The sequence below is a fragment of the Musca vetustissima genome, unplaced genomic scaffold, assembly GCF_032173495.1.
Source record: "Musca vetustissima isolate MV318-11 ecotype Yass unplaced genomic scaffold, APGP_CSIRO_Mvet_v1 utg1268, whole genome shotgun sequence".
NCBI classification, from domain to species: domain Eukaryota; kingdom Metazoa; phylum Arthropoda; class Insecta; order Diptera; family Muscidae; genus Musca; species Musca vetustissima.
The window spans coordinates 126,827-154,658 of NW_026882850.1; the positions used below are offsets into that span (position 1 = coordinate 126,827).

General features: G+C 35.8%; 1 protein-coding gene across 1 annotated transcript; it reads left to right on the forward strand.

Annotated features, from left to right (window-relative positions):
• Positions 1-115: 115 nt before the first annotated feature.
• LOC133329532 (alpha-protein kinase 1) lies at positions 116-27,692 on the forward strand. Its single transcript, XM_061538008.1, has 12 exons — positions 116-790; positions 10,720-11,877; positions 17,396-17,704; positions 17,744-18,130; positions 18,230-19,295; positions 23,478-23,656; positions 23,805-24,095; positions 24,930-25,067; positions 25,139-25,388; positions 25,455-25,738; positions 25,814-25,996; positions 27,593-27,692. The coding sequence occupies exons 1-12, from the start codon at positions 119-121 to the stop codon at positions 27,671-27,673; spliced, it is 4,998 nt and encodes a 1,665-aa protein (XP_061393992.1). The 5' UTR covers positions 116-118; the 3' UTR covers positions 27,674-27,692.
• Positions 27,693-27,832: the final 140 nt, after the last annotated feature.

A 27,832-nucleotide genomic window follows, 5' to 3' on the forward strand; every position in this document is an offset into this window, starting at 1 on the left:
GTTGAAGAAAATAATATTTTTGTTTTGTTGTTGTTTGCAGCAGCCAGCACCAGTACACCACCATTTGTGTGCCCACAAAACTGTGTGTGTGTGTCTGTCCGTGTGCCTCTGACTCACCATGGACCCCAATTCAAGCCCCTGGCCATATGCTTACAATCGTATAGTACCGGCTGGCGGCACCAGCGGTTCCGCCGATGACTTTCAACATCCCCATCTGGCCTCCAGTGCCCAATCCCTACTGCTACAGGCCCACACAAATATTGCCGCCAACATAGCAGCGGGTGGCGGCAGTTTTGTCTCCCCCTCACCGATCAGCGGCTATAATCCAGTTTTCCAACAAATCTATCATCATGCGGCCGCCGCCAGTGCTGTACAACCGAAACCTGCCCATTATGCCTCATCGGCTGTCAATACACCGCATCGACAATTGCAAATACCCGCCACATTGGATAAACAATTAACCTCATTCCAAAATCAGGCTGCCATAGCGGCTGTGTCCTCGGCAGCAGCAGCCGTTGTTAATAATGCAGCGGCGGCCACCAATTATTATGGGGAGAATTCATCGTCTAGCGGTGCTTCGCCATCACCCACAACGTCAACAATAACACCGACAACGTTAAGTTGGAATTCGCCAATGATATCGAATACCTTTTTGGCTATGCAACAACAGCAGCAGCAACAACAGGCACAGCAGCAGCAACAACAGCAAGCTCAGCAGCAGCAGCAACAACAACAGGCGCAGCAACAGGCTCAACAGCAAGCCGCCCAACAACAGGCCGCCCAGCAGCAGGCGGCTCAACAACAGGCCGCCCAACAGCAGCAGGCCCAACATCAGCAACAACAATTAAATTTAGCGGCGGCAGAAAAGGTGGTGAGTTAGTAGTATGTAGATTTGTATAATTAGAATCATAAGTCATACCTTATATGCATACTAGAGAGATAGATCGAGAGCGTGATCTGATCTCATCGATTTCATTATCATCATTTCCTCCATTTGTGTGTCGTCTTCTTTAGGGAATTTCACAACTATACCTTCTTTTAGGCCCTCTTGGACAATTTTCTTCCAAACACAAAACTCACCACAGAAATTTCTTCGAAACACAAAACTCACCACAGATTTTTTTTGGTTTGTTTTTATTTTATAATACAGTAAAATTTGCAATATTTTATTTACATTTCATAATCGGGCTTCGAGACTGAGCCTTTCACACGTGGATCATCCTTAAGGATGAACGGATCCCAAGTCAGAGACAGTGGGCTTTGCTGATTCTACTACTTTTCGAATCGAATCAGAGGTCTCCATAGAGATTTTTGATCGAGCTGTTTGTTTCGGGAGGGAGATTTTCTCCATCTCGAGCTCACGATGAACTTCCTTACGAATCTCATCTTACCCATGATGAGATGAACATACCTCTCCGAAAGCAAATTAGCATTTCATTCAACGAGCTTACGAAGATACGATACAGTACGTTTGTAGTGCTTCGCATTGGATGCTTCTCGGGCCGTTCCGACCTTTGAATCGTTGTCCGTCGTCGGACATCGCTGCAGTCGCGGTCTGCCTTTGAAGCTTATTGTCGGCAATTGCCGACACATGACCTGTTGGAGTCAGACAATCTACCCTTCCTTCGTTGATGCAACAATCCTCCTGTGTAGACTTGGCCAGAATCACCGTAGTTTCCAGCTTTTAGTAGCAGTTCCTCCGGATAAGGGTCCCATGTAGGTCGTTCCCTCCCAGAACTACAGTCCTGTCAATTTGAATCAGCCTTCTTCCATGGGAAAATGCCACATCTGCTCAATTTCAATTTATTGTGCAGGTTGAGGGACATATAATTCGGACCACTAACTAACCCAAAATTCTCGGGTTTACATTCGACAGAATTTTCAAATCGTTCGCGCAAATTACAGCTAGTTGCCATAAATTGAACAACTTGTTGACATCTTACAAAGTGATAGATTGTCTGTGGCCAGCTATGCGGTATCAGTAAGGTCTGCGAATACTAGTGTTAGGCAATGGAGAAGTATTCAGACCAATCAAAACACCGCTCTGCGAACTGCAACAGGGTGCCTTCACATATTATATGGTATGTAGAAGATTACCTATATATCATACAAGTCTTTTTGCCTTAGAAATTCTAAAATATTTACGAAATTTTATCGTTCTACAAAAACTGCAGAGATCTTCCATGACCTACACATTTCCTTTGGATTTCTTCTACGGTTCATAATTTTAAGCCATACAGATCTTTTTGAGTTCTCCATACAAGAATCTCTCACATATCTTCATTGAGAAATTGCAGACAAATCTTATATGATGATTTGAAATACTAGATGTGAATTAAAGAAAATCAATATGCTTCATTAATGGTTTGCGATCGACACAAAAACCTTTGATTACTTCCATAAAAATATTTGTTTGTGTTTTTGTATTGTTCATATAAAAACTATGATCTTCTGAGGCCATGCTTGTCAATGGTTCACACAGAACCACAAAATCACCTCTACAAACATTTGGAGATCTACTATTACAATTATAGGGCCTTCGAAGTACTATCGCTCTATACGACCAATAAAGATTATATATGATCCATATGATAAAAATAAATTAAAATCCTGCTGTAGCAAATGTAGGACTATTGAAGCCTTGTATGAGATTTGATACGGTTAAAGGACACATAGTACAACTTTGTGGACTTTATGTATGTCTTTGTCTTTTTTTTTTTGTATTACCCAATATCCTATCAGATCTCTTCGGTGTCCAATTAAAAGATTTTGGTGATCCTTCAGGTGCCATACAATACCATTGAAGGAATATATGATTCATTCAAGACTAAAAAAATATAAATAAAATACTTTTCTCAAGTCATATATGATTCATACAAGGTTGTTTATAAGACCCATACATTTGCAAATAATCCATTCATGATTTTATTAAACCTTGTATTAGGCTTGAGACAGAAGATTTCTTTCATAATTGACCATTCCATCGATCTCGTAGCCTTCCCATCTGCGTGAACCATCAGTTGGCTCGATTTTATATCCCTGCAGCTCGATACGTCTGACAATGTCGATGTCCGAGAATAGATGGTACAACTCATGGTAAATTCGATGGCGATATTCACCGACGACGCAGATCGTTTCGTAGATCTTTCTCTCAAACACTCAGATCCATACACCAGCACGGATGGTATCAGCGTCTTTTAGAGTGTGAGTACAACAAAATTTTTCTAGGATAAGCGGGCAAATTAGTGGGAAATGCTTATCCTTTTTTTTCGTACCACTCCAAAAATCTGCCTCAAATACTATTCTCAATCCGCACCCGTCTATTTTTTTTTTTTACTTCGGTCCCAAGAAACTAGAGCTCCTCAACGGCCAAATTACTTTGGAGATCTTAATTGTTGAAATCTCTTAACATCCATTTTTTAGAAGCAATGCAAGGATACAGAGTGAATACTATTCTCGGAGATCACCCGCCACTCGTAGTTGCCCAAGTTGCATTGACAAACAGAGTAGTGGGTTTGGGACAACTAAGATGAAAGTGGTGTAGCTTTCGAAACTTGGATAAAAGACTTTCCATATTTATATCTGTATACAGAAAATTTTATTTTAGTCTCCTTATCAAAAATAGATCGACATCAATAGTCTAAATATGTTTTCTAAGTTCTCTATAAACAGAATGGCGTATTAAAATACTTATAGAAAAAATATTTTCTACATCACTCGCGTCTATAAGTTTTTATATCCTCAGCCTATACACACTTTGATACGGCGTAAATGTGCCTCATCGAAATATTGGTTTTAGACCCAATGTTTTTTGGACCAAATCCGTTTCAGAAAATTCGGAGTCGATTTACATATGTCCGTCCGTTGTCCGTCTGGGCGGCTGGTGCGCATGATAACTCTCGAAGGGAATAATTTCATCATACTTTATGTTAATGGCCCACTTTCGATTTATACGAAATTTTACATTGTATATTAAATTGAGTCTAGAATCCTGTCTTCACATAGATCCCATTGGGGTATTTTCCGATTTTAGGGTTCTTGACCACATTTTCCAACCAAATTGGTTGTAATTTAGTATTTGGGAATCTTAGTGGATAAATAACCTCCATTCAATAAATAATCATTCTGGGTCTAAGCTTTAACATAGCTCCCATTGCGATATTTTCCAATTTTAGGTTTCCTGGTCATAGTTTCCAATCGAATCGACTGTAATTTGATATTTGGAAAACTTTGGGCAAATTATTATCATTCTGGTTCCACGTTTTTATATAGCTCCTATTGGGGTATTTTCGATTTTAGGGTTCTTGGTCATATTTTCCCATCGAATCTGTCTGTAATTTGGTATTTGAAAACCTTTGTGGACAAATGACCTCCTTGCAATAAATTATCATTCTGGGTCTATGTCATCACATAGCTCCCATTGTGGTATTTTCCGATTTTAGAGTTCTTGGCCATATTTTCCAACCGAATTGGCTGTAATTTGGTATTTGGAGATCTTAGTGGACAAATGACCTCCATGCTAAATATTATCATGATGGGTTAAAGTTTTCATATAGCTTCCATTGAGGTATTTTCCGTGTTCTTGGCCATATTTTCAAAACGAATAAAGTGTAATTTGGTATTAGGAAACGTTTGTGGATAAATGAATTCCATGCAATAAATTATTAGTATGGGTCTAAGACTTCACATAGCTCCCATATTGGGGTATTTTCCAATTTTACAGGTCTTGGCCATATTTTCTCACCGAATTGTCTGTAATTTGGTATTTGGAGATCTTAGTAGATGTTTTTGGGGATAGTATGATTCGTTCATTCCAACAACCTTTGTTTCGAAATAATCATTAAAATTTGTGTTGTTGTTCTCACTCTCTCTCCCTCTGTTTTGTGTTGTTGTTGTCGTTATGTTGTGCGTGCGTTCGTTCGTATGTCGAGTTATTACTGTGAGCATCCCTAATACTGCATTTTCCTCTGCCCCGCTTCTTTATATTTTATTACACATATGCGACAGGCGAAATACACAGATACTTCACACACAAACAGATACACATATGCACACACACATTCATATATAACATACCAACGTACGTGTTTGGTAACACACATTTGTCTTTGGATCTCTTTTTTCGAAAATGTTTCCCTTGTTATTTTATTTTTTGTTGTTATTCTCCTTCTTGTTGTTCTTCTTCATGTGGCAGCAGAAGCAGCAGCATACGCAGGGCAAGCAATGTCAGTCAGCCTGGCAAGCCAGCCAGCATGGCACAACATACTATCTACAAAAAGGCCACACATTACTTTTGTGTGTTCATCCTGATCCGAACATTTAGATGTTATTTGTTTGTTGTTGGTGCCAAGCCACCTATACTCTCTCACCCACCTCCTCCTCAGCCATGCAGCAGCCAGCAAGCTTACAATGTTGTGTGGCAAGGTGGTGGAGGAGGAGTACGATGGAGTTTTATTTTGTTTGTTATTCGTTTTACACACACATATAGTATTTAATATTAATCTCGTTACCTGGCGAACAAGGCAGCCGTTCGGATTGCATTAGCACACACACATAGGAAAAGATATGCATGTTTTCCTCATCCTCCTCCTTACAAACTTTAAAAACTAATTGCATTCACATTTATTTGTTTCCTTTTTGTTTAGGCAAAATCTTAAGGAAAATTCTTCAAGGACTGGCATAACATCCGCCTTAAGAGGTGGGAGGTGCGACACCTTGATCCCAATAGAAATGAATTAATGCTCAGACTGGTCTGAAATTTCACATATTGGAATCAAATCGACAAAAATTTGGTATTTGGAAATCTTTGCTAAAAATTATCATTCTGGGTTCAAGTTTTTATATTGCTCCCATTGGGATATTTTCCGATCTTAGGGTTCTTGACCACATTTTTTAATAGAATCAAATGTAATTTGGTTTTTGGAGATTTTAGTAGACATACAACCTCCATGCAAAAAATTACCTTTCTGGGTCCAAGTTTTCACATTGCTCCCAATGGGATATTTTCCGATTTTAGGGTTCTTGGCCATATTTTCCAACCGAATTGGCAGTAATTTGGCATATGGAGATTTAAGTGGTCATAGAATATCCATGCAAAATGTTTTCATTCTGGGTCCAAGTTTTCTATAGCTCCCATTGGGATATTTTCCGATTTTAGGGTTCTTGGTCATATTTTTTAATCGAATCGACTATAATTTGGTAATTGGGTATCTTAGTGAATAAATAACCTCCATGCAAAATATTATCATTCTGGGTCCAAGTTTTCATATAGCTCCCATTGGAGTATTTTCCGATTTTAGGGTTCTTGGCCATATATTCCAACCGAATTAGCTGTAATTTGGTATTTGGAGATCTTGGTAGATAATTAATTTATATGCTAAAAATTATCATTCTGGATCAATATTTTCATATAGCTGCCATTGGGGCATTTTCCGATTTTAGGGTTCTTGGTTATATTTTCCAATCGAATCAACTGTAATTTAGTATTTGGAGATCTTAGTAGACAATTAACATCCATGCTAAAAATTATCATTCTGGGTTGAAGTTTTCATATAGCTCCTATTAAGGTATTTTCTGAGGTTGTTGAACCGGTGACTATCTTCGTAGATAGTCAAGCGGCTCTTAAAGCCATCAAATCTTGTCACATCAAATCCGAAGCCGTCCTCAAGTGTAGAACAGCTCTGGAGGAACTTAACCGTAGCTATCGGTTGTGTTGGGTACCAGGACATTGTGACATTTTGGGTAATGAAAGAGCGGATGAACTAGCTAGACGAGGATCTCAATCCACTGATCTAGAAACTGATGACTCGATCAAACCACCCATATGTCTTTTCTATAGGAACTTTGAGGCGTTCTTTGACGAAACAGCCTGCGAACTTTGGCACAACGAACCTAGGTGCAACGTGTCAAGATCCATTTGGCCGACTCTGTCTACCAAAAGAACGCGCAAACTATTGAACCTGAGCAAAGCCGAAATTAGAGTGGTGACAGGAATCATCACTGGTCACTGCAATATCAGGGCCTTTACTAGTAAATGGGGCCTCGATGCAATTGATTATTGTAGACTCTGTGTTGACGAAGAGGAGATGGAGACAATTGAGCATCTCCTGTGCCAGTGCCCAGCCCTTGCTTACAGGCGGCACAGACTAATGGGGGCTCACTTTCTACCTAGTCTCAGCCTCTTCTCAACAACCGAACCTGCTCTAATCTACAGCATAATTAGAAGCATAAAGTGGTTAGGAGCACACAACCTTGGCACGTAACACTTTTCTGTCAGACTCATAGGACCATCGACCCTCACTCTTCACTCCTTTAATTTCACAAATCTTCTCTCCCCTACAGATCTATCCCTTATCTCTTCACTTCGCTGCTTCTCTTCTTGTGGATGATCACAACGGACCTAACCGGTCTCAGAGTGTTGCAGTCATACACGTGACTGCACATCCCCCAAACCTAACCTAACCTAACCTAAGGTATTTTCCGATTTTAGGGTTCTTGGACATATATTCAAACCGAATTAGCTGTAATTTGGTATTTGGAGATCTTGGTAGATAATTAATTTATATGCTAAAAATTATCATTCTGGGTCAATATTTTCATATAGCTCCCATTCGGGCATTTTCCGATTTTAGGGTTCTTGGTCATATTTTCCAATCGAATCAATTGTAATTTGGTATTTGGAGTTCTGAGTGTATTCTAACAGACAAATTTTAGGGTTTTTGGTCATATTTTCCAATCGAATCAACTGTAATTTGTTTATTTATTTCTTCTCCTTGTCGATTTTTAAATAGGATTTCCTTATCTATTACACAAGCGAAAAGGATATACCTATCCTGATTGCCACCGACATCAAGTTCATATTGCAACTGCTGCAATTCTATCTGTCGCATTTGCATTTTTTTCAAAATAGACCAAAATCTTCTCGAATCGCATTTGACATAGAAGCCAGTCAGCCTGCCAGACGACAACAATAATAACAACGACAACAACAGCAATAATATATCCAAACAGACATTTCATATGTTTCAGGGGGGTTATTGTTTGTGTGCTGGTGTGTGCGTGCGTCTGACAGTTAACAGCAGCATTTCCCAATGAATATTTATGTGTATTGTAATGCATATGTGTGTATAAAAAGTATATATATATATGTATTTTGTACTTATATACTATATTATATACTACACAGTAAATAGTAATGACAACTTCACAGATATCATCTACCCAGCTAGGCACCAGAGATGGTGAGAACAAGAGGACATAAACATATGTACACACCTATACATATAAAATTCATGCATATATATTATGTGTGTGTTGTATTTATAATATATATATATATATATATATATTATTTACACACACATTTGCACATTGTGCACAATCGTATTGTCACTGGTCAAGATTTTATATTTTCCGATAACAAACAACAATAATATTGCAAATTTTACTGTACTGAAATGAAAACAACCACAACAAAAAATCAAATATTTTCATGCAAGACAGACAGACGGACAATCATACATAACACACATACTACATACATTTATAACAATTACATTCATAATGAAAAAAATATATATCTTATCCTCAAAACCCCTACATGATATTTTTGTAGATGGTTTTGGAGAATATCAATATTTTTTTACTGTATTGAATTTTATATTTTATAGTTGAATGGATAAAGTATTTTGTAAATTGGATTCGAATAAGGAGGATTTAAAAATTATCATTATGGGTCCATGTTTTCATATAGTTCCCATTGGTGTATTTTCTGATTTTAGGGTTCGTAGTCATACTTTCCAACCGAATTGGCTGTAATTTGGTACTTGGATATCTTTATGGACAAATAACCTCTGGATAAAATATTAAAATTCTGGTTCCACATTTTCTTCATATAGCTCCCATTTTTGAATTTTTCGATTTTAGTGTTCTTGGTCATATTTTCCAAACGAATTGACTGTAATTTGGTGTTTGAAGATCTTAGAGGTCACACAACCTCCATGAAAAAAATTGTCATTCTGGGTCCAAGATTGCATATAGCTCCCATTGTGGTATTTTCCGATTTTAGGGTTCCTGGCCATATTTTCCCAGCGAATTAGCTGTAATTTGGTATTTGGAGATCTTAGTGGTCATACAAACTCCTTGCAAAAAATTACCATTATGGGTCCACGTTTTTATATAGTTCCCATTGGGATATTTTCCGATTTTAGGGTCCTTTGCCATATTTTCCAATCGAATCGACTTTAATTTGGTAATTGGGTATCTAAGTGGACATTTGACATCCATGCAGAATATTACCATTCTGGGACTATGTTTTCATTTTGGTCCCATTGATGTATTTTCCGATTTTAGGGTTTTTGGGCATATTTTCCAAACGAATCGATTCTAATTGTGGTATTTGGAGATTTTAGGGGACAAATAACCTATATGCAAAAAATTATTATTCTGGGTCCAAGATTTCATATAGCTCCCATTGGGGTATTTTTCGATTTTAGGGTTCTTGGTCATATTTTCCAATCGAATCGCTTCTAATTTGGTATTTGGAGATCTGAGTGGTCATACAAACTCCTTGCAAAAAATTATCATTCTAGATCCATGTTTTCATATAGCTCCCATTGGTGAATTTTCCGATTTTAGGGTTCCTGATCACATTTTCGAATCGAATTGACTGCAATTTGTTATGTGGAGATCTTAGTGGTGAAATGACTTCCATGCTAAATATCATTCTGGGGTTAATTTTTCTCATAGCTCCCATTTCGATTTTAGTGTTCTTTGTCATATTTTCCAATTGAAATTGACTGTAATTTGATATTTGGAGATATCTTAGTGGAACCAAATTTGGAACCAAATTTTCCTACAGCTCCCATTGGTGTATTTTCCGATCTTAAGGTTTTTGGGCATATTTTCCTATCGAATTGTCTGTAATTTGTTATGTGGGGACTTAGTGGACAAATGACCTCCATGCAAAAAAATTATAATTTTCGGTCCATGTTTTCATATAGCTCCCATTGGTGAATTTTCCGATTTTAGTATTCCTGATCATATTTTCCAACCGAATCGCCTCTAATTTGGTATTTGCAACATCTTAGTGGACAAATGACCTCCATGCTAAATATTAACATTCTGGGTCCATATTTTCTCCTAAATGCCTGAAAGTATGCAGTATATTATTTTCAATATTCTTTAATATGTATACATTTTTTTTAAATATTTTATCCAAGACTATAAGGTATATAATTCACATACACACATATTACATGTAACGCCCTATCATATTACTGTGTTGGTTGTATATACCACATGAGGCATGCTGTGTGCAAAAGTACATTTAATACATATGTACGTGTCCATAACTAGATTTATTTTTATTTTTTTATTATGTATTTACAAGTTTCATCCTTCTTCTTCCATACTTCTTCGTATTTATAATATAACTAAATCTACACATTCACACACACATATATATATTCACACATAACCTAACCTGATGATCTCAAAAAATCATTTTTTTGTAATATCACAACAACAAACCAAAACAAATATCCTTTCTACTTCCAATTTATTTATTTTTTTCTTTTAACAAACAACAACAAATATATTCCAAAAAAAATAAAATTTCTTGAAAAAAAAAAAATTCAAAAATTTTTCGAAATTGAAAAAAAAAATCGAAAATCCAAAAATATTTAGCAAATCAAACAAGAAAATACACAGTGTACTAAGGCTCAAGTTAAGGCCTACAATGATTTGTTATACCTCACACAATTACAACAGCAACAACAACAGCAGCAACAGCAGGAGGAGGAAATCTATATCGATGGCAAGCATTATAAAATTGTACGGAAATCTCAGCAACAGACGCAACAACAGCAGCAGCAACAACAACCCCAACAGCAACAGCAGCATGTATTACAAATCGAACAACATCCTAGTCCAGCTTCGTCGACCACCACCCAACAACATTATCCGGTTTATGCCAGTCCGGCTCTAAGCTCCACCGGCAACTCCTCCCCAGCAGCCCTGCATAATGTGGCTGCCGCCACCACCCCACCGCAAGTTATTGTTTATAAAACACCGGCAGGAGGGGTGACAGCGGCTGCGGCAACAACGGCGGCATCGAATGAAACACCCATACGAGGTGGTCGTGGACATGTTGCAAACGCTGGTTCGCCTGCAACAAACAACAACAACAGTGCCGTTGCCTATTCATCTGTGATACAAAGTACATTGCAGCAGCATCAACAGCAGCTGCAACAACAACACAATCCACAACAACAACAAATCCACATGTGGAAAATTGAAGAAGATGAAAATGCTGGCCAGCAGCAGCAGGAGGATGTTAAAAATGTACTACAGCTGCAGGTTAAACAGGAACACCATAATCTAGATTACAATACCGCCCTGGTGGGCAATAATGTTGTGCTGAGTGAAAATTTAATTTTCAATTTGCCACCCGGTTTGGAAATCAAACAGACCATGGTGAATAACAATAATCACCAGCAACAGCAGCAACAGGCTGTTGCTGTGGCGGTAGCAAATTCGGTATTGCAACACACCCACAGCCAGCAGCAGCAACAACAACACCAACAGCATCAGCAACATTTGCTGGTGCAACAGCAGCAACAACAACATCTCTATAATAATGAACAAAATCGGCAGCCAGCAGCTGCTGAGAAACGACGCCAGCACATGATTGCCAATATGTTAATGTCACCGTCCGCCGCCGCCGCCGCCACCACCTCCACAGCTTCGCCAAATAACCATCACCACCCCCAGCATCCCCACAATTCTTCTACGTCTTCTTCGTCTTCCCATCAGGCAACGTCGTCAAGCTCAGGCAACACAACAACAACAACGTCACAGATTCAAATAAATTCTAAGGTTTGTATTTATTTTTCTTATTATTATTTCTACATTTTATTTATTTTTATTTAGACATTTTTATTAATCATTTTTTTTAACTTTTATTTTCATTTCCAATTTTTTTTTTAATTTTCACATCACATTTTTTAAATTTCTAAAAAAAACAAATGTTTTTTTCTGTTGAAGAATTGTGAGTGAATGAGGAGGGTAAGCCAAGCCAAGCCGCCTTTGTTTTTTTCATTTGCATTTCTCCCCACTCCTTAATCAATAACGCCTAAAAATAGGCAACACATTTTTTAACCTTCCATTTGGGGTATATTCTGATTTTACGGTTCTTGGGTATATTTTCCAACCGAAATGGCCAAAATTTGGTATTTGGAGATCTTAGTGGACAAATGACCACCATACTAAAAATTATCATTTTGGGTCCAAATTTGCATATAGTTCCCATTGGAGTAATTTCCGATTTTGGGGATCTTTAGGGATCTAACCGAATTAACTGCAACTTGGTATTTGGAGATCTTAGTGCATAAATAAGCTCCATGCCAAAAATGACCATGCTGGGTAGAAATTTTCATATAGCTCACATTATGGTATTTTTTGATTTTAGGGTTCTTGGGCATATTTTCCAACCGAATCGATCAGAATTTGGTGTGTGGAGATCTTAGTGGACAAATAACCTCCATGTAAAAAATCATACCTCTAGCTTCAAGTTTTCATATAGCTCCCATTACGGTATTTTCCGATTTATAGGGTTCTTGGTCATATTTTCCAATCGATTGGACTGTGATTTGGCATTTGGAAATATTTATAGACAAATAACATCCATGCAAAAATTATTCCTGTAGGTTAAATTTTTCATATGGCCCCATTAGGGTATATTTGCGATTTTAGGTTTCTTGGTCATATTTGGAGATCTTAGTTGACAAATGACCATCATGCCAAAAATTATCGACTGTAATTTAGTATTTGGAAACATTAGTACATAACTAAACTCCATGCAAAAAATTGTGTGGAGATTTTAGTGGACAAATAACCTCCATGCAAAAAATTATCGCTCTATGTTCAAATTTTCTTTTAGTTCTCATTGGGACATTTTTCGATTTTAGGGTTCTTGATCACATTTTCCAACCGAATTGGGTGTAATTTAGTATTTGGAGAGCTTAATGGACAAATGACCTCCATGCAAAAATGTATCCTTCTAGGTCCAAGTTTTCATATAGCTCCCATTACGGTATTTTCCGATTTTTGTATTTGTAGATATTAGTGTATAAATTTTCGAACCGAATCGCCTGCATCTTGGTATTTGGAGATCTTAGTGCATAAATAAGCTTTATGCAAAAAATTATCCTTCTGGTTCCATTTTTTCATATAGCTCCCATTTGGGTATATTTTCGATTTTAGGTTTCTTGGGCATATTTTCCAACCGATTTGACTGTAATTTAGTATTTGCAGATATTAGTGAATAAAAAACCTCCATGCAAAAAATTGCCGTTCTGGGTCCATTTTTTCATATAGCTCTCATTGAGCATATTTCCGATTTTAAGGTTCGTGATTATATTTTCCAACCGAATTGGCTGTAATTTAATATTTGAAGATATTAGTGGATACATAACCTCCATACAAAAAATTATCCTTCTAGGCGCAAGATTTCATGTAGCTCCCATTACGGTCTCACTAAAGGAATTTCCGATTTTAGGGAGCTTGATCATATTTTCCAATGGAATCGACTGTAAATTCGAATTTGGAGATGTTAGTGAACAAACAACCTCCATTCTTTTTTACCACATCCCTTTTAGCTTCCTTTAGGAAAAATTCTAGCCAATAAACCAATCCTGCCATTATATGTATCTATACATTTTTTTTTAATTTGCACCTTATAAAAAGCGAAAAGATTTTTTTTATATAGAAAGTAATTAAAGTACTATTTTGAAATAACAATAAAAGAAAATGTATTGAAAAAAAAAATAGAAGCAATCATCTTCCTCTTCTGTGTGTATTTAAAAAAAATAATATTAAATTTAACTTCCCTTCCCTCTCTCTCAGCTTTAAATCGCTCTGAGAATTTCTTAAAATTTTTTTAGAATGTTAATAATAAATATAAATGGTGTTGTTAAGGGGGTGATGGGGTCCTCATATCAATACAGTTGAATTAAGATTATTCGATATAAAGTATTTGAAAATTTAAAAAAATGCCTGTTATTAGAGAGTGGAGAACAGATTTTTATAACTTCCTTCTCCTCTCTTTTGACTAAAAATTGTTTATCTCTTGTGTTTTTTTGTCTATTTTTTTTATTTTACAAAATCAATATCGAATAATAGGAATTAAACTGTATATTTAATTTTAATTATTTCTATTTTTCTATTCCGCCCTTTTTGTGTGTGTGTTTGTATTATTACATTTAAATTTGTTGTTGTTTGTTTTTTTTATTCTTTTTCTTCTACTTCTTGTAAATAATATCAAACACTAACACTTATTTCTATTTTTTTTTAATATATACAAATTATATATATGTTTATATTTTTAATAAAATATATAAAAATTGTTATTAATTTCTTGGTAATTTGTTGTTGTAATTTTTTTTTTTGTTAAATATTAAACCCATAAAACATTTTGAAACACCTATTTGAACCTGTGACGTTTGTTTTTGAACCAAAACCAAAATAAATATAGAAATAATGAAAAAACCAAAAAACGTATGCCACGTTGAGGAAGATGATGAACGTAAGAAAAATGTAATCTATTTTTTTGTATAATACATTTTCTTTAAATATAAAACAAAAATAATATTAAATAATTTTATATATATTAGAAATTATATATACAAAATTAAAAAAAAATATATAAATAAAAAATATTTTTTTAAAGAAAAATATTTTTAAAAAAAAATTTTTTTTTTTATTATTAATACAAAAATATATCATTACATTTTATTAATATAATATATACTAACAAAATAAATATAAAAAATAAAAAATATAGAAAAAATATATAAAATTAAAAATATAAAAAAAATATATAAAGCAAAAAATATGTAAAATAAAAAATATAGAACGTAAAAAATATTTAACATAAAAATAAAAATTTTAAAAAATATAAAATAAAAAAATGTATAAAAACAAAAAAATACATAAAACTAGCATATGCCCGCTACTTCGTTAACGAATGTGGGATATATTTAAACATGTATTAACATATAATTGTATTTTCACAGAAAACAGTATATGTCAGAAAAACTATGCTATCCACACATTAATATCGACCATAAATTAAATTTGAGTACCCTGATCCTACACCCCTACAATGATTCCAATTTCAAATTTCAGGATTCCAATTCTATCGGTTCACTCACAATTCCAATTGTACTAAATTTAGTTCATAGTAGTACCAATTTCCAAAACTTCCTACATACCCCAATCCTACACCCTCACAGTGATCTTAAATCGAAATTTCAGGATTCTAACTCTATCGGTTCACCCACAATTCAAATTGTACAAAATTTAGTACACAGTAGTACCAATTTCCAAAAATTTCTACATACCAGTTTCTAAAAACTCCTAATTACCCCAAACCTAAACCGTCACAGTGATCCCAAATCCAAGTTTCAGGATTACAACTCTATCGGTTCACCACAATACAAATTGTACCAAATTTAGTACACAGTAGTACGAATTTCCAAAACCTTCTACTTAACCCAAACCTACACCCCGACAGTGATCCCAAATCCAAGATTCAGGATTCCAACTCTATCTGTCCACCCACAATTCCAATTGTACCAAATTTAGTACACATTAGTACAAATTTCTAAAACTTTTACATATCTGAATCTTACACCTCAAGTGATCCGAATTGCATGATTCTAGCTCAATTGGTCCACCTAAAATTCAAATTGTACCAAATTTAGTATCAGTTAGTACCCATGAATATAAATTGCTTAAACTGAATCCAGAACCCAACCCTAATTCGCATTCCAAATTTCAGATTTTTAGCTCTATCCATTCACATGCTACGAAATTGTACCAAATTTAGTACATTTTAGTACTTTTCGGATAGTTACAGTTTGAATTTCCAAATAATCCTTTGCTACATCTTTCCTATACTCCATCAGTGACCCTCATTTAAAATTTAAGAGTTCTAGCTCCATCGGTTCGCCAAATACAAATGGTATCACATTTAGTACTTTTCGTACCTTTCTATTACGAATTTTCAAAAAACCCAGCCTTATCTGTCACATTCGGACCAAGAGTGACCCTCACCCAAAATTTCAAGATTCTAGCTTCAGCCGTTTTTTCTGGGCGTTGATGAATCGTTATGTCAGTCAGTCTTAGTGGGCAAAAACCCTCCATGTAAAAAATTTTATTCTGGGTCCAAGTTTTCTCACAGCTCCCATTACCGTATGTTCCGATTTTACGGTTCCTGATCATATTATCCAACCGAATCGATTAAAATTTGTTATTTGGAGAGCTTAATAGACAAATAACCTTCACACAAAAAATTATCCTTCTTTAGGTATTTTCCAATTTTTAGGTTCTTGGTCATATTTTCCAAACTAATCGGCTGTAATTTGGTATTTGGAGAGTTTAATGGACAAATGACCTCCATGTAAAAAATTGGTTCAATTTTTTCAAATTTTCCCATAGGTCCCATTACCGCATTTTCCGATTTTAGGGTTCTTGTGCATCTTTTTGAATCGATTCGATCAGAAATTTGTATTTGAAGATCTTAGTGGATACATAACCACCGTGCAAAAAATTGTCCTTCTGGATCCAAGTTTTCATATAGCTCCCATTACGGTATTTTCCGATTTTAGGGTTCTTGGGCATATTTTCCAACCGATTCGACTGCAATTTAGTATTTGAATATCTTAGGGGATACATAACCTCCATGCAAAAAATTATCCTTCTGGGTCCATGATTTCATATAGCTCCCATTGTGGTATTTTCCGATTTTAGGGTTCTTGGGCATATTTTCTAATCGAATTGGGTGTAATTTGGTATTTGAAGATCTTAGTGGATACATAACCTCCATGCAAAAAATTATCCTTCTGGGTCCAAGATTTCATATAGCTCCCGTTGTGGTATTTTCCGATTTTAGGGTTCTTGGGCATATTTTCTAACCGAATTGGGTTAGTTTGGAATTTGGATATAATTGGGGACAAACAAACTCAATTCTTTTCCCCCTTCCGATTTTTGCATTAAAAAATCTCCTACCATGGGGGGAGGGGGGTGCTTGGTTTTCTTTTTCTTTGCTTTTTCATAGTAGGTTCGGTTTTCCGAGTGTGGGCAACTAACTGACGCCTCAACACATTTTTTATAGTTCTTATTTAAATTAATTAATTTATTTAATATTATAATTATAAGAATTTAATCTACACAAAAAACAACAACAACAAACACTGGCTTACCTTTTCTTCTCAACACTCCGTCTTCACTCTCTGTTTTGTTTTCAATTCAAATTGCATTTTAAAATATATATTTTTTAACTACTAAAAATTCTAATATTAATGATTTTCTTTTTTTTCCGCTCTATTTTCAGGCTGAGGAAAAACACCAACAACAACAAATGGTGACGAAGACCACCAAAACACCGCGTAAGAGACAGCCGAAAAAGACGCTTATCACAAATGACTACGAGGCTGAGCAAAGTTCACAGCAGGATGCAACGGCAGCAGGTCATCATCAACAGCAGCAGCAACAACAACAACAGCATGTTCAACAGCAACAACAACAAGCCACATATTATGATTTCAATAACAAATGGAATACAACAACATTGAAGCAGGAAAATAATACAACAACACCGGCGGCGGCTGTGCAGGTGCCCGCAATAAATATACCCACATATGTTAATCCGCATACCCAACAGCATGCCCAGCAGCAGCAGCAACAACAGCAGCAGCAGCAACAACAACAGCAGCAGCAACAGACTGCCGTGGCTCATCAGCAGCAGCAACAGCAACAACAAGTGCCACAACCAGCTCATCTACAATCATCACAAGCCCAATCCCATCTGACCAATCTATCGCCGTACTATCCCAATTTTACACAACAAATTGCCTCACAATATTCCGCATGCATGCAACAGACAGCAGCTGCTGCCGGAGCCATACAGCATACCCTGTACAATCTCAATCAGCATCAGCAACTACAGCAGCAAGCGGCGGCAGCTGCGGCGGCAAATCAACAACAACAGCAGCAGCAACAACAACAGCATCAGCAGCAGCAACAAAATACAGCTGCAACAGCAGCTGCCGCTGCTGCCACACCTGCGGCTGTGGTGTCAACCCCTGCTGCCGCATCGGCTGCCACGCAACAACAACAGCCACAACAACCCGACGAACAACAACAGCAACAACAAGCCGCCCAAGAGGCAGCCAGCAATAAAGTCATTGTACCGAATATCGAAGAAGAATTGGATTTCCTGGCCGATTCAACACCCAAACAGGGCTATGCCAGTGCCAGTGACACGGCACGCAATACGTCGACGAAACCAACCAATATAGGCATCTACAATCCGAATACGAATAGCAACGATTCCACCGGCAGTAAAATGTCGGCGAAATCGAATATCAGTGGCAGTGTCGGTCTCGGTGTACTGGGCAACAGCAGCATCGGTGTCAGCGGCAATTCAACATCGTATGTGCCTCCCGAAAAGAAGCCGGTGGTGGGCACCTCCATTGGCGAAAAGAAGACTCAATTTATGGACAGCTATTTGAAGTTCTTGCAAGGTGATCGCGAGGAGGATGCAGCGGCCACGGCCAAGGGTGGCCGGAAAAATAATTATGCCAAGACAAATGCTGGAGGTGGTGGTGGGGGAATTGGCGGCGGCGGTGGTGGAAGTGGTGGTGGTGGAGGCAAACGAGGTAAACAAGCCCAGCAGCAACAACAACAACAACAACAAGCTCAGCAGCAGGCCCAAACGCAACAACAAAACCTAAATCCCTCAAATGATGAAGCGGCAGCAGCAGCGGCGGCGGTGGCAGCCGGCCACATAGATCCCCATGGTGGTGCTACACAACAACAACAGCATGGTCAGCAGCAGCAAATGGTAACCGGTGATGATGGCCATCAAATCAAAATTCTATCACAGACACAAATTTTGCCCAAAAAGCGGCCACATGCCCAAATGCAGGCAGCTGCTGCTGCAGCGGCTGCCCAGCAGCAGCAACAGACGGCGGCTGCGGCCAATAATTCGAATTCGCATACAGGTACATCGGTAATACAACAGCATCCTCAGCATTCAGAACATCAGCAGCAACAACAACATGAGCAATCATTCCGTCCCTATGGACAACATCAGCAGCAGCAGCCCCAACATCATCCACAACAACAACAGCAGCAATACTGTGCACAAATGGGTTATGGCTCAACACCAGCAGCTGCAGCAGCAGCGGCCACATCCAACACAACTGGAGGCGCCGGCGGCACCAGTCAAGGTATGTTGCTACTTGACCAACAATCCAATTCTACCAATACATCTACTACTACTCCTCCTACTAGCCGTAGTCCTCCATTAAATGCTTTCAACAACTCTACTACTACCAGTACAGCTCCTCACCATAATTCCTCTTCCGCCGCCACTAGCGTACCAACACACAACAATCATCATCATTTTTTAAATTTTCTCTGGTCATGGCGTTGAAAATTTGAATAGAAAAAAAAAAGAAAAAGCGGGCTAACTCCTCTCCAAGCCCCTTGATGATACAAAAAACAGAACAAAACAAAACATGATTTCCTCAAATGACAAAAAACACCAATCGCATTATATATATACATACATACAACTCAACTATATATATAGAATAGTTATATATATTTGGTACTCAAAAAAACAAGTTATTGTCCCCATTTTCGATATCGGCCATTTAATTTTTTCATTTTTTACTAACGAATCGACTGTAATTTGTTATTTGGAGAGCTTAATTGACAAATAATCTCCACGCAAAAAATTATCCTTCTCGGTCCAAGATTTCATGTAGCTCCCTTTGAGTTTTTTTCCGATTTTACGGTTCCTGATTATATTTTCCAACCAAATTGCCTGTAATTTGGTATTTGGAGAGCTTAATGGACAAATGACGTCCATGCAAAAAATTATGCTTCTGGGTCCAAGTTTTCTCACAGCTCCCATTACCGTATTTTCCGATTTTACAGTTCCTGATTATATTTTCCAACCGAACTGACTGTAATTTGGTATTTGGAGAGCTTAATGAACAAATAACCTCCATGGAAAAAATTATCCTTCTGGGTCCACGATTTTTAATAGCTCCCATTACCGTATTTTCCGATTTCAGAGTTTTTGAGCACATTTTTCAAACGAATTGGCTGAAATTTAGTATTTGAAGATCTTAGTGAACCAATCTCCTCCATGCAAAAATTTATCCATCTAGGTTTTCTCACAGCTCCCATTACCGTATTTTCTGATTTTAGGGTTCTTGATCATATTTTCCAACCGAATCGACTGTAATTAGGTATTTGGAGATCTTAGTGGACGAATGAGCTCCATGTAAAAAATTTTAACTCTGGGTCCAACATTTCATGCAGCTCCCTTGGAGGTGTATTCCGAATCTTGGGTTCTTGGTCACATTTTCTAACCGAATTGGTTACAATTTCGCAATTTGAGTATCTTAGTGGATAAATAGCCCACATGCAAAAAATTATAATTTTATGTTCAAAATTTCATATAGTTCCAATTAGCTTTTATTCCGATTTTAGGGTTCTTGATTATAGTTTCTAACCGAACGGTCTGTAATTTGGTATTTGGAGATCTTAGTGGACAAATATCCTCCATGTAAAAAATTATCCTTCTGGGTCCACGATTTCATATAGCTTCCATTACCATATTTTCCGATTTTAGGGTTCTTGGTCATATTTTCCAACCGAATCGGCTGTAATTTGATATTTGGAGATCTTAATGGACCAATGACCCCCATGCAAAAAATTATCCTTCTGTGTCCAAGTTTTCATATAGCTTCCATTAGGGTGTTTTCCGATTTTAGGGTTTTTGGGCATGTTTTTCAACCGAATCGGCTGTAATTTGGTATTAGGATATCTTAGTGGACAAATGACGTCCATGCAAAAAATTATCCTTCTGGGTCCACGATTTCCAATAGCACCCATTTGGGTATTTTCCGAATTTATTCTTCGTGATCATATTATCCAACCAAATCGGCTATAATTTGGTATTTGAACAACTTATTGGACGAATAACCTCCGATTTTTTTTTAATCCAAGCTCTCTGAATACCTAAAAAAATATTTTTTTCTAATGTATCTGACCTCTGAGAGCCCCATTACAAAGATACGTAAAAATTCAAAATTGTTCCTTAAATTGTTTTCATTTCAATTTTGTAAATTTTCTTCTTCTTTTCTGTTTCTTCTCTGTACAAAAAGTGTATTTTTTTAATTTATCTCTAATTATGTTTGAGAAAACAAAAACACAAAAAAGTATTCCTTTTTTTATTTTTTTACTAAAAAAAAAAAAATAAAACAAAAATAATTTATATAGTCAAGATATATATATGAAAAAAAAAATAATAATCTTATATTTATATATAAGACTAAAAAATAAAAAGCAATCAAAAAATAATAAAAAAACTTCTATGTAAATAAAAACATCTTTTAATTGTCAAAATGGAAAACCAAGAGAGAGAGAGAGAGAGAGAGAGAGAGAGAGAGAAAAGGAATGAAAAGCCGACTTGATTGATGATGGTGGTATGATGTTATGTTGTGGGCGTGCGGAATGGAATTCGGTTGTCGTTGTTGTTATTTTTATGGAAATATATATTTTATTTTCTATTTATTTTGGCTACAAAAAAGATTCGATTTAAAACAAATCAATCTAACCTCATTTATTTGTACAATTTTTAATTTTTTCCTTTTATTTTTAAGTATTTTTCTTCTTCTTCTTAGTTTTAAGTGCTTTTACTGATAGCCTAACTCTATTTATACATACCTAAAATATAACTATACTGTTCTAGCCTTAACGTATTTTGTAAAAATATGTTGAAAAATTGAAATATTTAAAAATTACAAATAAGAAAAAAAATTAAATTGAGGTTATGTCAAACAAACAAAAAATTAATAATCGTAGGATGGACGACAAATAGATTGATTCATAGGGCTAAAAATTAATTGGAATTATTTGTAGTTTGGTATTTCTGGATTTTAGCGTATAAATAACCTCCATGAATAATATTGTCATTCTGGGTCCAAATTTTCTTATAGCTCCCATTACCGTATTTTTCGATTTTAGGGTTTTTGGTCATATTTTCTAACCGAATAGACTGAAAATTGGTATTTGGAAATCTTGGTGGACAAACAACCTCCAAGCAAAAAATTATCACTCGGGGTCCAAGTTTTCATATAGCTCCCATTACGGTATTTTCTGTTTTAAGGGTTCTTGTTCGTATTTTCCAACCGAATCGGCTGAAATTTTGTTTTTGGAGATCTTAGTGGACAAATAACCTTTATGAAAAAAAATTATCAATCTGGGTCCAAATTTTCATATAGCTCCCATTACGCTATTTTTCGATTTTAGGGTTCTTGGCCATATTTTCCAACCGAATCAACTGTAATTTAGTATTTGGAGATTTTAGAAGACAGAGAACCTCCATGCAAAAAATTATTTCTCTGGGTACAAGTTTTCATATAGCTCCCATTAATGTATTTTCCGATTTTAGGGTTCTTGGTTATATTTTTCAACCGAATCAATTGTAATTTAGTATTTGGAGATTTTAGAAGACAGAGAACCTCCATGCTAAAAAGTATTTCTCTGGGTACAAGTTTTCATATAGCTCCCATTAGGATGTTTTCCGATTTTAGGTGTCTTGTTCGTGTTTTTCAACCGAATCAACTGTAATTTAATATTTGGAGATTTTAGATGGCAGAGAACATCCATGCAAAAAATCATAATTTTAGGTTCAAGTTTTTATATAGCTCCCTTTAGGGCATTTTCCGATTTTAGGGTTCCTGGTCGTGTTTTCCAACCAAATAGACTGAAAGTTGGTATTTGTAGATCTTAGTGTATTAAATACCTCCATGCAAAAAATTATCACCCTGGGTCCATTTTTTCATATAGATCCCATTAGGGTATTTTCCGATTTTTGGGTTCTTGGTCGTGTTTTCCAACCGAATAGACTGAAATTTGGTATTTGGAGATCTTAGTGTAAAAAAAACCTCCATGCAAACAATTATCATTCTGAGTCCAAGTTTATTTTTAGGGTTCATGGTCATATTTTCCAATCGATTCCCTTTTTTATGTTCCGAAACCCATTTTAGTTCCATTTTAACACTAAAGTGTTAATTTCCAATATTTAGATTTTATAACTCAAAACCATGGTTCCATTTTCAATATAATAATATTTTTTACATATATTTTTTCAATATCTAAAAAAATTTAAAATATTTTTACCCCTAATAAAAATTTATTTTTCCAAGGTTTTTTTTTCAAATACTACAAAAACAACAAACAACAATATTGTGGTGAGAAATATGTTTCGTTGTAGTAGAGTTTTGAAAAGCCCATGAGATGCTACTCTATATATAATTTTTTTATAAAAATCCTTTATTTTTTTCTAAATGAAAAATTTTCTTTGATTCCCCCCTCGATGTATTATTTAGATCCACTAACACTCCCACCCAGGCGTGAACAATGTTTACGTAAGGCCAAAACCAACAGTATAGCTATATTAGGTACGACAGCGGCAGCTACCAGCGGTCCCACAGACGATGTCATGGCTGAGCCAGATGAATTTGCCGATTCGGATACGGATCCAGTGTGGACACCACAGGAAGAAGATGTAATTCCATGAATTTCATCTCATACTCTCATAGATAGTTGAAATTTTCTCTTAAATTTCTAAATAAAAACAATTTGATTTTTTAATATTTTGTTTTTCTTCTTTTGATTTTTCATCATTCTCCTCCTCCCACTCGTCCTCCTCAAAGAGTGAAGATGGCAAGGGGTTTAAAAGAAAAATGGCCAGACGTACAAAAAGTTCACCACGTAAACATTATAATCAACAGCAAATGCAGCAAGTTGTACACCAACAACAACAGCAACAACAACACCAGCAGCCGTTACAACAATCACCGGTTCAACAGCAGCAACAACAGCCCTCACAAAATCCCGTTGTCGTCACCACCAATGATGGTTACACGTTAAATCATGATATGGCCAATACATCAACAAGTTATACGAATTCATCTGGTGCTGGCGCCGGATCAGATAATTTTAAAGTAAATAGAAAAAAAAATAAATTTTTTTCTGGAATGAAAAAAAAAATTAATGCCCTACACCACCGATTCAACGATTTTAGGGTTCTTGAACACATTTTTCAACCGAATCAACTGTAATTTGGTATTTGAGGATCTCAATAGACAAATAACCTCCATGCAAAAAATTATCATTCTGGGTCCAACTTTTCATATAGCTCCCATTATGGAATTTTCCGATTTTAGGGTTCTTGATCATATTTTCCAATCGAATCGACTGTAATTTGGTATTTGGGGGTATTAGTAGATAAATAACCTTCATGCAAAAAATTATCGTTCTGGGTCCCAATTTTCATATAGCTCCCATTGGGGTATGTTCCGATTTTAGGGTTCTTGATCATATTTTCCAATCGAATCGTCTGTAATTTAGTATTTAGATATCTTAGTGTACAAATAACCTCCATGCAAAAAATTATCATTGTGGGTCCCAGATTTCATATAGCTCCCATTATGGAAATTTCCGATTTTAGGGTTCTGGGCCATATTTTCCAACCGAATCGACTGTAATTTGGTATTTGAAGACTTAGTGGTCAAAATAACCTCCATGCAGAAAATTGTCATCCTGGCTTCAACTTTTCATATAGCTCCGATTAAGGTATTTTCCGATTTTTTTAAGGTATTATATTATATATTCCCAGTGGTCAAATAACCTCCTTGCAAAAATTTATCATCCTGGCTGCAACTTTTCATATAGTTCCGATTAGGGTATTTGTCGATTTTTTGGTATTAGTGGTGTAGGGCATCATATTGTCGCTGCCTTCCTTACTGGGTTTTAATTAATTTGTTTGTTTTTTTCAGACCGGTGATTTTATAGTTTTACGTACAGATTTGGTTAATGATTGGCCCACCATATGGCAGGTGGATTCCAAATGTATTCTACAAAAATATGAAGCCTTTTATCAGAATGGTAAAACATTTTATCGCAATATGTCCAAGGTAAGTTTTCGAAAAAGAAAATAATAAAAATAAATAAAATCGAAATAATTAAATTTATTTTTTTTTTACAGTATGCTTCCTGGAATTTGGACACGAAGAAATTATATTTAAAAGCCCCCGTACGCATACAAGTTCAATCTCATACCGAAACAATTGTGGAATTTCTCAGATCGGAATTAATAGCCGATGACACTGAGCAATTTATCGAGAAAATCATGGAGGACTATTTATCGTATAGAGATCATTTTGAAATTTATATACAAACAATGATATCACAAGTATTAGATCCAAGTTTCTTTTCGGAAATAACCAGGGAAAAGGGTAAGAGAAACAAATGGAAGGGAAGGGAATTCCAAATAATGTTCTTTTTTGTCTCTTTTTTTCCAGATGAATACTTTTTAGGCAGTGTTCGTGCCTTGGATACAATATTAGAAAATTGTAAACGTAAGCTGTTATCGATAACACCCTGGACCCGTAGTGTTATTACCTCAATAGAAACCTGGCCCAAGTGTCATGTCTTCTCCGAATGGGGACAAAATAATTTAACACAAAAAAATTGTGCCGGCTGCCATCAGCCGGGCATATCGGTGCGTTTTCTATTATTCGGTCAACCCTATAATTCAAATACCATGCAGACAATACCCACAGATGCCCGCATGACCTATGAAAAGGTAATTTTTATATTTTTTATTTTTTTTTTTAATTCATTTATTTTTAATTTTTATTTTTTTCTTCCACTTCTCCAGGACATTCTACTGTGTCGCATTTGTGCCGCCCGTGCAGATATTTTCCATAAAATTGCCCATGAAAAATATAATCTTTATGTAAATTGTTCTCGACGTGTATCCGAACTGCAGGCGGAAAATCCCAACAAATCTTCGACGGAAATCTTAAATGATTTGCTGGCCGAACACAATTGGATCGATGAGGTAAATATGACTCGACGTGGTGGAAGGGTAAAAAAAATATTTTTCTTAATTTATTTTATTATTTGAAAATGGAACCAATAGAGTTAGGTTAATTTGTTGTATGTGGTTTTCTACAGGTGTTATAAATATATAGGTTAAGTTATTTGGTATTTGGAGATCTTAGTGGACATATAACCTCCATGCAATATATTGTCTTTCTGGGTCCAAGTTTTCGTATAGCTCCCATTACGATATTTTCCGATTTTAGGCTTCTTGAACATATTTTCCATCCGAATTGACTGTAATTTGGTATTTGAAGATCTTAGTGGACACAAGACCTCCTCGCAAAAAATTATTATTCTGGGTCCAGGTTTTCATATAGCTCACATTACGATATTTTCCGATTTTAGGTTTCTTGACCCTATTTTCCAACCGAATCCACTGTAATTTGGTATTAGAAGATATTAGTGAACAAATAACCTCCATGTAAAAAATTAACATTCTGGGTCGAAGTTTTCATATAGTTTCCAATTACGATAATTTTCGATTTTAGGGTTCTTGTTTATATTTGTCAACATAATCAGCTGAAATTTTGTATGTGAATGTATTAGTAGACAAATAACCTCCACGCAAAAAATTATCATTCTGTGTACCAATATTCATATAGCTCCACATTACGATGTTTTCCGATTTTAGGGCTCTTAATCGTGTTTTTCAACCGAATTGGCTGTATTTTGGTATTTGGAGATCTTAGTGAACAAATAACCTCCATGCAAAAAAATTAAAATTCTAGGTCCAAATTTTCTTAAAGCTCCCATTGCAGTAATTTCCGATTTAAGGGTTCTTGGTTTTATTTTTCAACTGAATTAACTGTAATTTAGTATTTGAAGATCTTTTAGAATAAATAACCTCCATGCAAAAATTTATCATTTTGGGTACCAATTTTCATATCGCTCCCATTACGATATTTTCCGATTTTAGGGTTCTTGGCCACATTTGTGAAACGAACCGACTGTAATTTGGTATTAGAAGATATTAGTGAACAAATAACCTCCATGCAAAAAAATAACATTCTGGGTCCAAGTTTCCAGATAGCTCCCATTATGATATTTTCCGTTTTTAGGGTTCTTTGCTACATTTGTGAAACGAATTGGCTGTAATTTGGCATTTGTAGATATCAGTGGACAAATAACTTCCATGCAAAAAGTTAACCTTCTGAGTCGAAGTTTTAATATTGCTCCCATTGGAGTAATTTCCGATTTAAGGATTCTTGACCACATTTGCCAAACGAATTGGCTGTAATTTGTTATGTGGAAATCTTAGTGAACAAATAACCTCTATGCAAAAAATTAAAATTCTAGGTCCATGTTCTCTCATAGCTCCCATTGGAGTAATTTTCGATTTTAGGGTTCTTGATCATATTTTCTAACCGATTCTTCTGTAATTTGTTATTAGGAGACTTTATGGGACAAATAACCTGCGTGCAAAAAATTATCAGTCTGGATCCAAGTTTTATATTAGCTCCCATTACGATATTTTCCGATTTTAGGGTTCTTGGTCGTAGTTTATCAATATTTTTTATATTAATTTTTATCTCTTTTCCCTATTTTTTTCCAGCTCTTCCGTAACATGAGAAATTCCTGGGCCGAGGTCGAAAGTCTCGAAAGGCAAAAACGCTTTAGAGAAGTCTCACAGTGAATCAAATGACAACAACAACCACAAGGCAACTGCTGGACATTAATGAGAGAGACTTCGTTTATTATTTTTTTTATTATCGCTAAATATAAACACACATACAAACATACTCACAATGGTCGTGTGTGGATTATGGATGCTACATATTCCTTCTACTCTGCA